Raw genomic sequence first — 15,729 nt, forward strand, 5'->3', positions numbered from 1 at the left:
ACTACTTTTGTCTTTGCCATGAAGGTTTTTCATCTGGATTAGATAAAGTTGGAATTGAAGCAAAATTACAAGGTAAGTGGCTTCTTATTTTTTTTCAGTAAAATGTTACAATTTAGGTCAGGTTCACCCATGTTTATTATCTATGTCCATTAATTTCAATGGAGCTATTTGCAGGACAAATGTAATTTACTGTATGTTATTAATTCTATTTTGTTTTTAATGTTTTTGAAATACTATCAGTACCTTTTAACCGGTAGAAGAAATTTTCTTGAGTAGAGGAAAACCATTAAATGCCTTTACCTACCTCATCTCCATATACATACTCAGAAATATGAAGCAGAACACTTTAATTTTGATTGTTCATCATTCTTCCTAATTTTCCTTTCAATGATCTCAATTGCTTTTATTAATTTCTGTTACTATACTTTCAAAAAAGTTCTTTTCAGAAAATGTCATCTTCGATTCATAAATTTAGCCTTGAAAACAAAGGATATAAAATGTAAATATCTTTGCCCTGTCCAGAAACAATTTAAAATTGCATGAATTTAAGAGGCTTTTTTTTGCTAACACTTGAATAAAACCCAGTTATTAACCTTTTTTAAAAAATACTGCATTTTAGCTATTTGCAATTCCATTAGAAAATATACAGTGGACAAAATCGTTTGGCAATTGATGCCTATTAACTTTAAATACAGAAATAGCATACAACTCTTCAGGTGGTTTTGTTAATTTATTTTAATGTAAGTTTTCTGGTACTTTAAATGTTAATATATTTATAAAAGAGTACTTGCTATCAAGTTGTGCAAATCTACAAATACAATTTTCTTTCTTCAGTGAAACTCCTCATGTCCATCCAGACCATTTGGAGCTGAAATATCTGCAGGATGGTCTGGTCCATTAAAACATGGACAGATAAAATGCCCAGAAATTTGTATAGCTTGTACTTGGACTCCACTTAGACATTTTTAACATAACTGTGTAGGAAACATTTGTGATTGATTTTGGGCTTCACAGAATGATGCTGGGGCTGTTCATTGGGTAAGGGTTTCAAGGGCCTTCAGGAACACAGTACATTTGCTACATTTTGCTACTTGAGGTCCCCAATTGTGAGAGACATTGACTCTGACTTGCAGACAGTGAAAAGAGGAGTACTTATCAGTAAGAAATTTTGCCTTTTCAGTAGTTTTCTATATTTTTCTGTCTTTTACATCAGGAGTTTTCTGTTCTTGCCATGTAGGTTGAAAGGAATAGAGGGAATGAAGTGTGATACTACCTAAACAAGCCTTTGTGGGAGAAGGCATGGTTTAATATGTACAGATAGTGCTAGAAGAATTCAATTAATGCTTTTTTAGTGTGGCAATTCTGATGTTAAAAACTAGCTCCTCTTCCTTACAATATGAAATATTTTGTAGTAATGTATATAATGTTTTCATATATTTCATGTGTAAAGTGAAGGATTGCTTGGGGAACTATCTCTTTGAGTGCTGTTCTAACTGACTTTTAAATTCTGAATGTTGCCCTGGTCTTGAAAAAGAGAGACCAAAAGCACTTTGGTCATTCTTATGCAGATACCTGACACAACAGGTTTAGTGAAATAAATACAAATGCAGCATGAAAATTTCTAATGAAAGATTCATGAATACTTGTGGGTATTTGAAATGTGGACCATTTCAGTGTTAACTCTGTAGCAAAAGTCTTTTGTGTAAGTGCTTGTGGGTTCTCTAATCTGTCATTCAAAATTGAATATGGCAACCTATGTTCCAGCATCTAGTTTCTTTTCCTTTGCAACTTTTACCTTACTGAAAAAGAGTTGGCTTGTCCTTATCAGTTATCTTTCAGTGAGGTTCCCCAGAGAAAAGTTAGCCACCAACTTTAATAGGAGGATTCCAAAACCTTTACTTGTGTTCAGTGGAATTACTTGGGTATACATTCATACCATTTGATGATGATGTTTGTGGTTTGTACATGGATAAGGTATTTTTAGTACATGCAGAAAACATTTTTCAAATTTTTGACAGAACTGTGTCTGAAGAACTTAAATGATTTATCAGCTTTTGATTTGATCAGGATGGATGAAGCAAATAATTTCAAACCAACAGGTAATACTTTTTTCAAATAAACTAATTTTCAGGAGTGATGTAGAGATAGTAGTGAACTGTGAAGGATCTCAGCTACCCTTGTGACTCATTAATAAGAGTACACAAATGTAGTAGAGAGTAAAATCTGAGGGACTTTTTGAGTGGAATATTTGGACAAGTTTCTTGACCAAGTCGTGGATGTTCACTCTCTTAATCTTTTTTTATGAATAGATCTTCTCTTGTTGCTTAAAATTTGTTGCACATTAGAAGATTGCAGAACACTGTGTCAGGATAATTGGTTGTGGCACAGTGCAAGGAAGGACAGGTTTTATCAATACCTGCTCTTCTCTGGACTCCTCTGCTAGAGGTGTTTGGCTTCTTAGCAACCACAGTTCCCTGCCTGGTGTGTTACTGGGACTTCATCTCCATTGGAGAGAATTGCCACTGGCACTCTGTGATTGGATCAGTCATGTCCATCTCACAGCTGGGGACAATGACATACTGAGTAGTGGGGGTAAATCTCACAGAGGCCTGGAATAAGAAAATTAATTTAATTTTGTGGCTTAAAAAACTCTAAGCCACTAAAATATACTTGACAAACTTTTTTTTTTATGGTATATTCCTCTTTTACAGAGACTGGAAGATTAATGGCGTGGTATTACATTGCATTTGATACAGTGAAGCAGTTTTTCACAATGAAGGGAACTGAGACACTAAATGAATTGGTAATTTGAGGTTTTTTTAAATTACATATGTTCAATTATTTTTAAACAGTCTAAGAAAAGAAGAGTAAGGTGTTATTTATTTTAAAGAGCTTAAGCTTTATTTGTATAAAGTTTTAGAGAACACATTTAATTAAATTCTATATGGAGTATTTTTGAGACTTTGTACTTTGAGATCTTTTGATTCCCAACTCTTTCTTCACTCACTAACCTTGCTTATGAAAATGCAAAGTTGCTGAAGCTGTTCTGTTTATGTACTAAAAGCCTTAATATTTTCTGCTGTAGTAGGTTTTATTTGTTGAAAAAACAGCTGCATCAAGAGCAGGTTTTACTTTTAAGGGAGTTGTCTTTCTGTTTTAAGTAACTTTCTTCTTTCAGCTAATGAGTTGTTATCTGAAGCACAAGACATTTTGTTTTCAAGCAAATATTATGGTAAAACAGATTTGCCATGAAAAAAATGGAACACTTGTTCTCCTGTGCCTGTCTTTGTCGTTAAAGTGTGAAGAAAGCAAGGTGAAATACATAACAGAAAAAGTTGTTTGTATTTGCCTTGTATAAAGTGTTAGTAAGGTGTGGGGTTAATTTTAGATAACATCAACTGGAATAGTAATCAAAAAGCTGAAAGAAAAATTGTCCCCTTTCATTAATGACCTTTATAGGAAGAGGAAAGAAAGTTGGTCAGTATTAAAAAGAACTGACGGACTGTGTCTTCATGGTCCTACTGCTGAGGAAATAAATTTTTTTAAATGCTCTTCTAAAAAAATTAGAAGAAGTAATAGAAAAAATGGAAAATTAAAGCAATTACTAAAAACATTTAATTATTACAGATTACAATGATCTCCAACTGCACAGAATTTGTGGATGTGAAGTTAAGAACAAATGAAAAGAAAATATTGAACACTTTGAATAAAGACAAAGACAAAATAACAATCAGGTATTTAAAAAATACATAGAAAATTGAAAGTACCTTTTTAACAATAAATAAAATGAATTTAGAAAATATTTGTTTTCATGCATAGGTTTCCAATGGAGGGGAAGATAAAAACAAGAGAAATGAAAGTAAACTGGTAAATATTATATTGCCTTTTTATTTTTTATTGAAAACCTGCCATTTTATGGCTGTTGAAGTCCCTGCTAAATTTTTTGTCATTTTGCAGAGGGCCAGATCTTGTATTTTTTGTTTCTATTCTGAATTTCCTTTTTTTTCCCATGAAAAACTTTGATGTTGTTCTTTCTTTACAAACCCATTGTTTTTCCAGTCTCATTCAGGCTCAGCTGGGATGTATTCCTATTCAAGACTTTACTTTGACACAAGATACTGGCAGAATATTTAGAAATGGCTTGAGAGTTACTAGATGTATGGTAAAATTTAATTTTATTTTCCTGGTACATCTCCTAATAAGCTACATTAAGTTTGTTAACATAAGTCAATCTTATTTTTACAGGGCTATCTGACTTTCTGGCATCATCTAAGAACAACTTCTCTGCTTTATTAAACTCTTTGATTTTAGCAAAGTGTTTCAGGTGCAGACTTTGGGAAAATTCACTTCATGTGTCTAAACAATTGGAAAAAATTGGTAGGTACTAGTTAAAAATTATAAAAGTGTAATCTTGACAAAGAATCACAACTCATAATTAGCCTGCTGATTTCTGTGATATCTATGTACATAATTGAATTAGTCTGCTAATTACTTATTTGCCACAATTGAGTACCACAGTTGCCAGAAGAATCTGCCATTGCAAAAGCAAGCTCTTTAGTAGCTTTCTTAAGGCTTTCAAAGTATTTCAGAATTGTTCTTATTCCTCACTATTCCTCTCAGTATCCCAGGCATATTCCACATTGATATGACTGCGTGTCCCTGACTAGGCTATGTCTTCCTTTCCAGGCAGCAGTTGCTGTAGGTCCTCTTGCTTGTATGCATTAAAACCTTTTAATTCACATTGAAAAGGATAGGAATCATGAAATATAAATCAATTTATTATGCATGAGGTTCTTATACACATGATGATCAAAAGTTTCTAATGATCTTCCTTTCACTGTATCCTGTTATTGAATGAACTTCTGGCTGGAAGTACAGGCTTGTCATAATTATTTGAAAAGGAGTTCAGAAAATTTTGAGTCTTCTGTTTTATAAAAATGTAGTCATACTTGTTTGAGGTAGTAGTGTATCTTCCTGCTTTGATGTCTGGTCTTATCATACCTTCATGCTTTCAAAATTCACTGCAGCATTCTCTGTATTTCTTCTTTAGAGATAGATCAGCTCTGTGCTGAAGAGTGTAGTACAGAGATCTGCAAATTAGAGAATGGCTAAACCCAGAGGTCCATCGGGTCCAGTACCTTACAGGCTTTCCTGCTCAAGGGCAGAGGCTGTAATTCATGTGGATTCAAAGCAAGGGCAGGGCTTGTTAGCCTGTGCACAGCACAGTGCACAGTGCTGGGAACACATTTCCACTACCCCACACCTGTGGCAATGTTGACACCATCATCTGAGGAATCTGCCTCATGTTCAGCATTTCTGTGGAGTTAGGATGAGTGGGATAAATATGGCACTTGCAGTGTAGACAAATCCTTCCCTGTACACTATATTCACTAGAATAAAGTCACGTTTAGTTTTTTAATAAGAGGTGTATATATACAGACATCTCTGTCCAATTTTCCTTTTTCTGGGTACTTTTTTCTTATGCTGTCATTGCTCTTGCAGCATATGTTACAAAGAGCTGCTAACTTCCAAAGTGTCATTTGTTCCCCTCACAAGCTTCTTTTGAACATTCCTCTGACATTCACTCTTTTCCTGAATCAAACACTGAATTGATGCCTGTAGTATGATACGATTTTTTAACCTCTGCCTATGGCTACTAATCTTCTGTTCTTTCTGGAGTTAAATTAAGTTCCCAGAAACTTGCTGATACCATGTAGCATATTCAGAAATTCTTAATTTTTAAACTCTTAGCTCAGTGTGCTGTTTTTGAACCTTAAAAACACCTTTTTAGTCAGTATTTCCATTATTAGAGTGACAGTTCTTTGACTGACACTTGGCCTTACTGAGACTGATATTTCAGTTGAATTCTTGCTGCATTTCTACAGCTCCTGTCCAATAATATAATGATACTCCCCCTTGTTACTGAATGGTAGGTTTGATTTCTGTTTGCTTGTTCTGACAGACAGGATAATGAGCAGTTGTCATACAGGATTTATGACGTTACTACTTGTTCAATTTTATTTCCACCCCCCTTTATTCGTTTTGCTCAGAAGTGTAGATGAAAATAAAGAGAAAAGAATCTTATTTACATCTGGTATTCTCTTCACTGGCAGAAATCCTTCTACCATTTTAGGAATTAGGATAAAAGAGTTAATCTTCAGCTTCAGTTATAAAGAAACAAAGGAGCAGCTCTAGCAGAAGTAGTAATATCTGAGAATTCTCAGTATTCAGACTGCAGAGCTTCTGCAAAGGAGCAGGAAGATGGTAAAGCTTTCCCCAAGTCAGACCCATGTGTATCATGTTCACATACACATGAAAAGAAAAAAGGTGTTCTGTTTCTCTAAAGTATTAAATTCTTGAGTTAAGTATTTTCTTATAAGATTACAGTAATGTCTTCCAAGAAGCAATCTAAAAGTATTTTAAGAGTTTTCCCACTTAATTTTCAGATTTCTTACACTCGTTCTTTAGCAGAGCTCTTTAGCAGAACTGTGTGAGAAGGATCCAAATACCCATTCTAAGTATTTGGTACTATTTTTTACATACAATCACTGCAGTTATTATAATAGGCTGTAATGCCAGGTCAGTTAAATGCCTTTTCATAGCTGTGATAAGTCTAAATCTCACTGGAAGTATGGTGAATCACAAAGAGAAATAAAAGTGTATGTGGAATTCTCTGCTTTTGTGGCTTACATGCCCATGGGAAAGTTTTTTGCTAAAGCTGGAATAACTCGTAGAAGATAATAATAAATACTTCTTTTTCAGTGAATTTCATTATTAACTTGTTCAAAAACATTGAGGTCTTTATGATTTTAACATAATTAAATAATTTCTTGAATAGGGAAAACATTCTGAGACAAAGAATACTGCATGGCATGCTTTTTTATCATATATATACAGAACACATTTCTTGACTCCTGCAGAAAGTGATGTAAAATCTGTTTTACTGTAGAAAATGCAAAAGTTGTCATCATTGAAATATTGTATATTTTCATGTTTGGTTTGTATTGCATTTCATTTTCTCTTTACTAATGGAGAAATTAATTACTACTGAAATACTTGAGTGAAAATAAGTTTAGTAACTTGCTGGGCAGAAAGCTGCATCAAATGTAACAGAGTTATTTATGCTTTGGGTTTACCTGCTGTAATGCAGTTGTTAGAATAATTTGAGGTTATTCATTGCCCTTTAGCAGCATAAAACTTGTATATGTGTTTTTCACAGGTGTATCATTGTCAAATGCTATGGTAAATGCTGGGCTGACATCATTTAAAAAAATTGAAGACATAAATGCAAGAGAGCTTGAATTGGTAACTTATTATTTTGTACATAGATAAATATGATAGGGAAAATACTGAGGATTAATACTGTTAGCAGTTAAAGCAGTATAGTTAAATATATTTGCTATATGGTCATAGGAAAATTTAGATGTTTAGGTGATTTATTAATTTTAACTAGTAGATTTTTAAAAACTGTGTAGCTGCTGCTGGTTTTCCTTGAAAATGTGTATGATGTTTTGTTGTAGCAAATTTAATGTGAATGATGATTTCACTGATTTGGTTGGCTGTGGAAAGCAGATGCTTAAATATGTAGAATTTCATCATGAACATGGTTTGTAACAAAAGACAATATGCACTTCTCTATTAGAAGTGTTGGAAAAATATAAAAGGGAATATGTATTTACAGTTTCTCTTAGTGTATCTTAATTATGAAAATCCCAAATTTCCATTATTGCAAGTTTGAGATAGGAGTAGAATAAAAATCTTCTAAATCATCTACAAAACACTTCTTATTTTAGGAAAGGTAAATGTTACTCTAGGACTGGTTCTTTGGCTTTTGGCTTCTTTTCTGTGGAAGCTGTTATTCCAGTATTCTGGAAGATATAACAGACTTCTAAATCTTACTTTGGTTTTTCTGTTTTGACTTTGGAAATTTGATTTATCATTCTGGCTCCTTTTGTGTTTTTTCTTGTAATTTGTTTAGTTTTAGTTAAAGCTTGTGCAGCATAGAAGAGTCATCTCATATAAAACCTGAGTAGTCATTGGTAGGTGATTGAATTATCTGAACTGAAGCAGTAGCAACTTTTACAAGTGTTGGAATTTCCTTTTGGTAATGTTGCTGTTCTGGGCATCAATGACAGTAGAGAACCAAGAGTGAAAGGAGCTTTTGTTGCTAACATAATTACTCAGGTGACTTTGATTCCTTGGATTTACATCTTTGCAGATTTTAAACAGACATCCTCCTTTTGGAAACCAGATAAAAGAGTCTGTTTTGCATCTTCCAAAATATGAACTTGAAATTGAACAGGTACATTCTTTCATATTTATTTTATGTTTTTATGCTGGTTTTATTAAATGAAAAAAGAAGTCCTGACTTAAAGCAGTTCTGAGTCTTCCCAGATGGAAGATCAGACAATATTGTGACCTCCTGCCAGCTTAGCAGGTAGAATGAAACTCCTAAATCTCAAAGGAGAGCCTTGGAACAGACATTCCCCATAATAAATTGGCCTCTCTTGTTGATAGCATTTTATGTTACAGATGTATACCAGTACATTCACATTCTAGCATTATATGTGAGTCTGAGAGGTCTCTTCTATCTTGAATTTAAACAAACCCTAGAGACAGCAAAGCATCCAAATACAGTTAACTAAAATACTATCAATGCATGTTTATTTTCTACAGCACACTTAGGAATATAGAGAAACAATAAGTTAGTACATTAACCTAGCTGGTGCCCTTTCAAAGGAAGGGTACAGTTCTATGTGTAATCAAGAGCTTTGAGGTTCTGATATGCATTTTGTCTTCATATGGATCACAAAGACACTCTAGCTTTCTAAAATGCAAAATTTGAAAAGTGACCTTAAAGTTGATAGAAATGAAGACACTTTTGAAGTTAAAAGCTCAATAGATGTGTGAAATTCTCTTGGTATAACAATCAGTTCTAGTTTACTTTTCCCTTGATATAATACCAGATGAGTAGCTCAATTCTCAGAATGAAGATTTAACAATTATAAAAATCTTCTAGAGGAATGTTGGGATGCCAAAATATAATTTCTATATAACAAATCATATTCTTGTGTATTTCTCTTTGCATTTGTCCTTGATTCTCAGTACTGAATCAAACTTAGGGTATTCAGCTTATCACCAAGTTAGTGCTGAAAATCAGTGTCTCAGAGGAACAAATAAAATTGTACCACAAATTCAAATTGCTTAAGTTGAGTTTTTGTGCTTGTATCAACAGATAGAAATTTATGGGGGGCACATATTTTCCTCTGCATATTTTATCAGTTCTGTCTTCTGTATCATTTTCCCTAGCTTCCCAAATACAGTGACACGTTGGCAGAAATCTTAGTAACCATCAAATTAACAAACTATGAGCAGCTCCAGACAAAGAGAACAGCGCCAGACTTTCACTATGTTACATTGGTCATAGGAGATGCTGACAACCAAGTCATTATTAATCACAAAATTATGTATGTATGATCAGGATTTTTTGCCTCGCATGGTTTTATGGTGTTGATTTTTCATCTGTTCTGTGACTTTCAGGCAGATTTTCAATACTTCCTACTGATGTCTAATAGTACAAAATTATTCTTTATCCTACAGCATTTTCCAGTCACTGTTGTCATTTAAAATGCTACACAAAATTCAGCAACCCCCAAAACATGCCAGTGTGCTTGTCACTGAAGAAAGCACGTGTAAATATCTGTTAAACATCAATGTCATATTATGGAAAAGTCGTAATAATTTCCCCATAAATATAAAACAAGTAAAATACCTTTTAAAATTATGGATAAACCAGTTTTTACTTACTCCTGTTAGCTGTATTTCTTTAATTATATTTTAGAAATATTTTCTTTCTCCTCAGAGATGGATTTAAATTCTCCAGTTGGCTAAGAGATGCTTGGAGCAAATGGGAAAAGAGAAACAGAGTCTTTTCCAACTGCTTGACCTTCATGACAATTCTGACCAAAGTCTGGCACTTTGGGCAAAATTGAAACTGATCTGCAGGATCCTGGCCCTCTTATGGCCATAAATCATACATGATTGAAAAGTTATTCTTAGGCCAATTATCAAGCAGAACGAAAGAAGTAGAACCAAATTCAGGCTCTTTCACTTGGTTACAGATACCATAGTATGTTGTCCTTGTCTAACAACTTTGCTGATGCATTACAGGGATTCTGTGCTCCTGAAAACTGGAAATTGGATGAAGAAAATTGAAGTTAAAAGAGCTGTTAAATCAGAAGACATTAGTATAAATTTAATTAGTTCTGATTATGGTAGGTTAAGGTATTCTTTGAATTAAAAACCAATATGCAGGAGATTTTGGAACAAATTGCTAAAACACTTTCTGTTAAGCCAAAGTATAATAAAGTGAGCTGGTCTGGAAACAAACCTCTATAACATGTATTTTACTGGGCTGCATCCTACCTCTCACAATTACTTATCTGTTTATTTCATTTACTACCACATAAAGAACTGCACAGCCTCAAAACTGTTACTAGGAGACAATATTTAGCTCTGTTGATACAGATTGAGATTCTCTTTTGTCCTTCTCCTTCAAGTGGGTTAACTTCCAGCAGAGATAACCTATCAGCCTGACAGTTTATTTATGCTGAGCAGAGCTGCCTTTGTGAATGGTTAGGTTTTGCACTGTAGTAAAGAGGTGTTGGATGTGGTCGTCTCCACTTTGGTAGCAAGAAATTCCTACAGCTGGAAATGTTGTGCCTTACTATGTGCAGATTTAAACATGAGTCCCCTCAATGACAACTTCCATACAATTGGAACTATAGCAGTAAAGGAGCACCTTATGACCTTGAAACGCAAAACTTCAAAAAACAATTTAAAGATAAACTGGCTCCATTGAATTCTGTCATCATGCCCCACCAGTAAAAAAGAGTGCTGTGTGTTAGGTTAACTGAAGTGTAGTTGATGCTTCCATGGTAAATATTGACATTGAGATTATTACAATAATCAAGCCTGGAATAATCTATATTTCTATAGCTAGACCTGTGGCTCTGGGAAAAAGGGTTTTCTAACCACACAGAAATGAAAATTGTCCTTTTATCTACAGGTACAGCAGATAAAATACTCAGTACTGAGTTCAGAAAAACTCAGCAAAACAGTTAATTTTTCTGAAACTGGTAATGGTGAAATTATACTAAAACCAGGTCTTCCTAGTCTCTACTTATTTTTAAGTCTGTTCCTATTTCAGACTTCAAGGAAATCTCACATTTTTTAAAAGCCTGTCTGGTTTTCCAGCAAATTTTATTTCCTTAATAAAAGACAAAATTGCTCTCTTTACAAAGGGTGTCTCTCAGTCTGTCATGAATATTGGCCTTCAACTTGAGAAGCATTATAAACATGTTCATTTTTTGCCTTTGCCAGTACAGAGCTGCTGATACTCCTGAACACAGACTGGAGTAGAGTTTAAAAGTTAAAATTTTATCAGCTGTGCAAAGTCATTGGTAAATTTAGTTTTAACAAAAGTAAACTTAAAGTTGATCAATACAAGAACATTTGGTTAAAGGAACTAATTTCATTTTTCTTCTAGTAACTATGTCTTTAATTCTAAAAAATGTTTGGGGTTTTTAATCTCAATCCTAAAGAATCTGGTCATACAAGAGTGTGCTCTAAGGGCAAATTACTTTTTAAAATTTCCATGATCTTTGAGTAACTGAAGATAATTGTAGTATAGAAACAGTTTAAAGCTGTTTTAATAGTTTTGTCTTTTTATTTTCCAAGTTGGCCTTGATATACAGCGAGCATATACAGCCTTCTACTTAACACCAAAACCAGAGGGACGTAAGGTGGTTACAAATCAAAAATTGAAAGCTGAATCTACACTTGATAAATGTTATAGCTCACCTCAAAGCTTGCCAGCAGCAAAAGTAGATACAGGTAAATGGTCAGATCACAGTATCCGGCTGATACTAAAGTCAACAGAAAATTGAAGTTTGCTTTCACTAGGGAACTAAATCTTTATTCATCCCTGCTGTTTCTTTCTCAAAGGTAATAAAAATACAACTCTGCTGCTTCTACTCGTAAAGTACTACACTGCAATTTTTTGATGGTTTTGAAAGTTAGAAAAATTATGGATGTTTGGTATCCAATATTACTGTTCGGATTTCTGTATTATATTTATCTAGGAGGCAGATCTAAACAGGAGATTGCTTACAAGAAATTTGGCAACAGAGAATGCAACCACCGCTGTAAAAATAAAGATGTGTGTGGGCATGACTGCTGTGAGTTTCATTAAATCTACTACTTCTGATACTTTTAGAGAAATGTAATTTAGAACAGCTCCCATCATGCCAATGGCTACGTTAGCAGAAACAATACCAGCAAGAGAATGGGTTGTTATGCTGCAGTCATAAAAGCAATTATAAGTAGCTTTGGCAATAGCACTTTTATAGGTACTACAATGATTGATAATACTTTTTGTACTTAGCATATGATCTTAAAAAATGTCAAACTTGTTATGCTTTTATATGAATACTGTGTTAAGTCTTGTACTTAGCATGTGAAATCTTTTAGAATGTTTTAACAGAAGATATTAAGCTTAGTGGCAAAGTTTTTCAAAGTAATTTGAAAACAATTAGGATTTATCCCTTATGACTAATCTAAAGATTATTTTACTTCATTTTCTCAGGTAAAACTGGAGTACCTCCAAAGTCACAGATGAATGGAGACACAAACTTTTCTTTGTACCTAGCTGATTTAAGGAGCAGGAACTCAGTTTCATCTATACCCCCAGTAAAACGTCTAAAGGTTTGCTTGAATGCAGTCAGCCATTTCATAGGTTTATTTTCATCTGTTACATATTTGTAGGCATTGTTTGCAGAGAGAATTTTATCACTAAATATGAACATCCAAGTTTGACTTTTCTGTGTGGAGAGCAAAAAGTAAGGAAGTACAAAGGTCCAGGAATCTTTGAGAGGTTCTGCTGTTCTTTGGGACATTTCCATTGGTCCGCTTTTGTGCACGTCTTCTATATCTTTTCTTTTATGGCATTTGATAGGTTGTGGTTGGTGAGGTTCAGAGGCATTGTTGGAAGGTACTGCACTGTGACTTGGTTTGGCAAAATATGACCTGAATGAAATTGTGGTATTTATTAGTCATGCTACTAAGAGTCCTTTTTTCACTGGCAAGTAGATCCACTTGTTTATAAGAAAACTATCCCTATTGGTTTTAAACTTCTGAAACATTTCATGGCTTGCACTTTATTCCTCTGAATGCAGTGGTAAACTAGGTCTTTCTGCAGCAAGAATGACATTTGAGGTATTGGAGGGTTTTGTTTCTACCTCACAGTTTTGTTTGCTTGTTTGTTTGCAGTAGAGGACTATTTAGCCTACAGCTAACACAGATGAGAGTCAACCAGTCTGGCTTTGCCGGGGTGCTTGCATACCTCCACCAGAAGCACATCACTCAAACCTTTTTAACTGAATGCATTAGATAGATAGACATCAGAAAGGTTTTATGACATTTAAATATTGTGCTAACTTAGAATATTAATGATGCCATTAACCCTGTTAAAAAATAATAGCTCTTAGTATGTTTATATCTTATAAGTTATAATATTTTGCTTTCTTTAGATGCAGATGTTAAATCAAGCTGAAAATGTGGATCTCAAACAATTTGTTTTTACACCTAAGTCTTTATTGCCAGCCTTGCCAAGGTATTACTAAGAATTGCTTTCTGAATAAATTTATTTTGCCACTTTCTGTAATTGTTTTACAGACATGTCATTGATTTATTGTTTTTAAATAGGTCTAGCAATAAACTGTCATCTTTGTCACCTTCAGTGGACCAGGAGGATAATATTAATACCTTAGAAGTATCTCAGAAACAACTGCAATCCTGGAATTGTGGAAAGAGTAGTAAGTTATTGCTAATGTTTAAAATTGCAGTGTTCACTGTTTTGATATTTAAATTAATGCTTCATATTTTTCTGCCACAGATAAAAGCAGATACTGTTTTTCAGATGCTTTGAATGTGAACTTTGAACTGAGAGATGATATTTGGGACGATATTGATGATGAGAAATTGGTATTTGCCAGTAATTTTGTCAGTAGAGAATTAGGTAAGGTAATTTCAACAAACTTTTTCCTTTCCTAAAATTATTCTACAGGCTATTATTTGAGAATAAATTATAATAATATACAATGAATAGAACCACCTGAAATTTTTGGTTAATTGACTAGACTGACAGATTTATTATTCTGCCTTGAATGTCACATATATTGTGACAAATCCAATACAGAAGGGACAGTTGAAAAACTCACAATTAAAGTTTTTTGATGGCCTGCAACTGCATAATTGTTGTTTCACAATGTATATTGACTGTATATCTCTGCTTATCTTTATATTAGCCCAAAACCCAAAGAAATATTTCAAGTGTTAAGACACTTTCATAATTTTTAAAGTACTATTTATCATAACATGGGAAATATTTAGAAGGAGTTGTGGCTTCTTCTCAGCCCTCTTTTTAAAGCTTTCATTCTTTTGCAGAACATGGAAATATCTGCCTTCGAAGTCCAGATGAATGTCAACCCCTCTGCCAGTATACATCAAGCAAAGCCACAAATAACATTTCAAAAGAGTAAGACTTACATAATTTACTACTATTTTATTCAGTTTAAAATATTGTCTGTATTTCACTTGTATCTGTGTAATTAAATGTATAGAATGTTGTTCACTCATAAAAGTGAGTGAAATTTCAGTGTTTAAAAGGCATGACTTGTTGCATTATTTTAAATTGGTTTTTATTTAAGTGTGCAGAGAAATAAGTAGAAAAACCTGAATTGAACAGAAAATAATTTTTCCCTTCTGTAAAAATACTGAAATTATTCAACTTGGTATTTTCAGTTCATGCACGGTACAAGATGAGTCCAGGATTCACAACTCAGATGTTTCTATGGTCAATAGCACATCAAAAGTGAATTTATCTGCACAGATTAGAAATACAACCTTGGTGAGTAAAAATGTATTGACAGCTGAATTTTCTATCATTTGAGTACTTATTGTGTAAATATATCTGCCATATCTGACTGATGAATCAGTTAGGATATCATGAATTTCAAATTGTCCAAATCATTCTCTGTTCATTGGGATATTCCTGATGCAAAGAAATAGGATATGAATTTACTTTATATAGCATGATCTCAAAACTATTTACTCAATTTGATAATTTTTCTGTCCAGTATATATTTGGATTCATCACATGCTTGGTTCTTGTCAAATATCATACTATCAATTAAATACCAGTACTATATTGCACAACAATCTGGGAGTTTCAGTTGGTTTAACCATGTATACTTTTAAACTTCTGTGTTGCAGTTCAGTTTTCAAGAAAAAACACATTCAAGTCCTTCTCAAGAGCAAAAAAGTTTACAGTGTTCTTCCATCCCAGAAATAATCTCAGACTCTTCTAAATTCACTAGGAAAGAAGATTTTTTTATTTTCACAAAAGAGCAGGAAAAAGAAGTAGATCCAAGGTAAGAAAAACTTACATATGTTTTTCTGTTTTTTCAGTGTTTCGGTGCTTAGTTCTTCATGGAACAGAGACTTTTGGCGAATGTGTTAGTTTCTAATATTCATTGCTAAAAAGTTTAGTTTTCTCAATAATAGTAACAAATAATTTTTCTTAAGATACATTACTTAAAATTGCTTGTCTTGGTTTCTCTTAACTCTATAGTGTTCCTGATTCCATAGGTTTTGATGTGCTATACCTTA

At 33.5% G+C, this 15,729-nt stretch overlaps 1 protein-coding gene across 1 annotated transcript in view; it reads left to right on the top strand.

Moving 5' to 3' along the window:
* The window catches only part of HFM1 (helicase for meiosis 1), a 30,824-nt gene that overhangs the window by 14,773 nt on the left and 322 nt on the right, over positions 1 to 15,729 (top strand). Inside the window, exons 18-37 of the mRNA XM_063165731.1 lie at positions 25 to 72; positions 2,019 to 2,099; positions 2,712 to 2,803; positions 3,628 to 3,734; positions 3,820 to 3,867; positions 4,060 to 4,157; positions 4,246 to 4,377; positions 7,220 to 7,305; positions 8,219 to 8,302; positions 9,310 to 9,467; positions 10,171 to 10,274; positions 11,740 to 11,895; positions 12,144 to 12,239; positions 12,647 to 12,765; positions 13,590 to 13,672; positions 13,765 to 13,874; positions 13,979 to 14,077; positions 14,506 to 14,596; positions 14,863 to 14,968; positions 15,334 to 15,491. Coding sequence (XP_063021801.1) covers positions 25 to 72; positions 2,019 to 2,099; positions 2,712 to 2,803; positions 3,628 to 3,734; positions 3,820 to 3,867; positions 4,060 to 4,157; positions 4,246 to 4,377; positions 7,220 to 7,305; positions 8,219 to 8,302; positions 9,310 to 9,467; positions 10,171 to 10,274; positions 11,740 to 11,895; positions 12,144 to 12,239; positions 12,647 to 12,765; positions 13,590 to 13,672; positions 13,765 to 13,874; positions 13,979 to 14,077; positions 14,506 to 14,596; positions 14,863 to 14,968; positions 15,334 to 15,491 — 2,056 coding nt within the window. The remainder of the gene's footprint in view (positions 1 to 24; positions 73 to 2,018; positions 2,100 to 2,711; positions 2,804 to 3,627; positions 3,735 to 3,819; positions 3,868 to 4,059; positions 4,158 to 4,245; positions 4,378 to 7,219; positions 7,306 to 8,218; positions 8,303 to 9,309; positions 9,468 to 10,170; positions 10,275 to 11,739; positions 11,896 to 12,143; positions 12,240 to 12,646; positions 12,766 to 13,589; positions 13,673 to 13,764; positions 13,875 to 13,978; positions 14,078 to 14,505; positions 14,597 to 14,862; positions 14,969 to 15,333; positions 15,492 to 15,729) is intronic.

This window comes from Melospiza melodia, chromosome 11, assembly GCF_035770615.1.
Source record: "Melospiza melodia melodia isolate bMelMel2 chromosome 11, bMelMel2.pri, whole genome shotgun sequence".
Classification (NCBI taxonomy): domain Eukaryota; kingdom Metazoa; phylum Chordata; class Aves; order Passeriformes; family Passerellidae; genus Melospiza; species Melospiza melodia.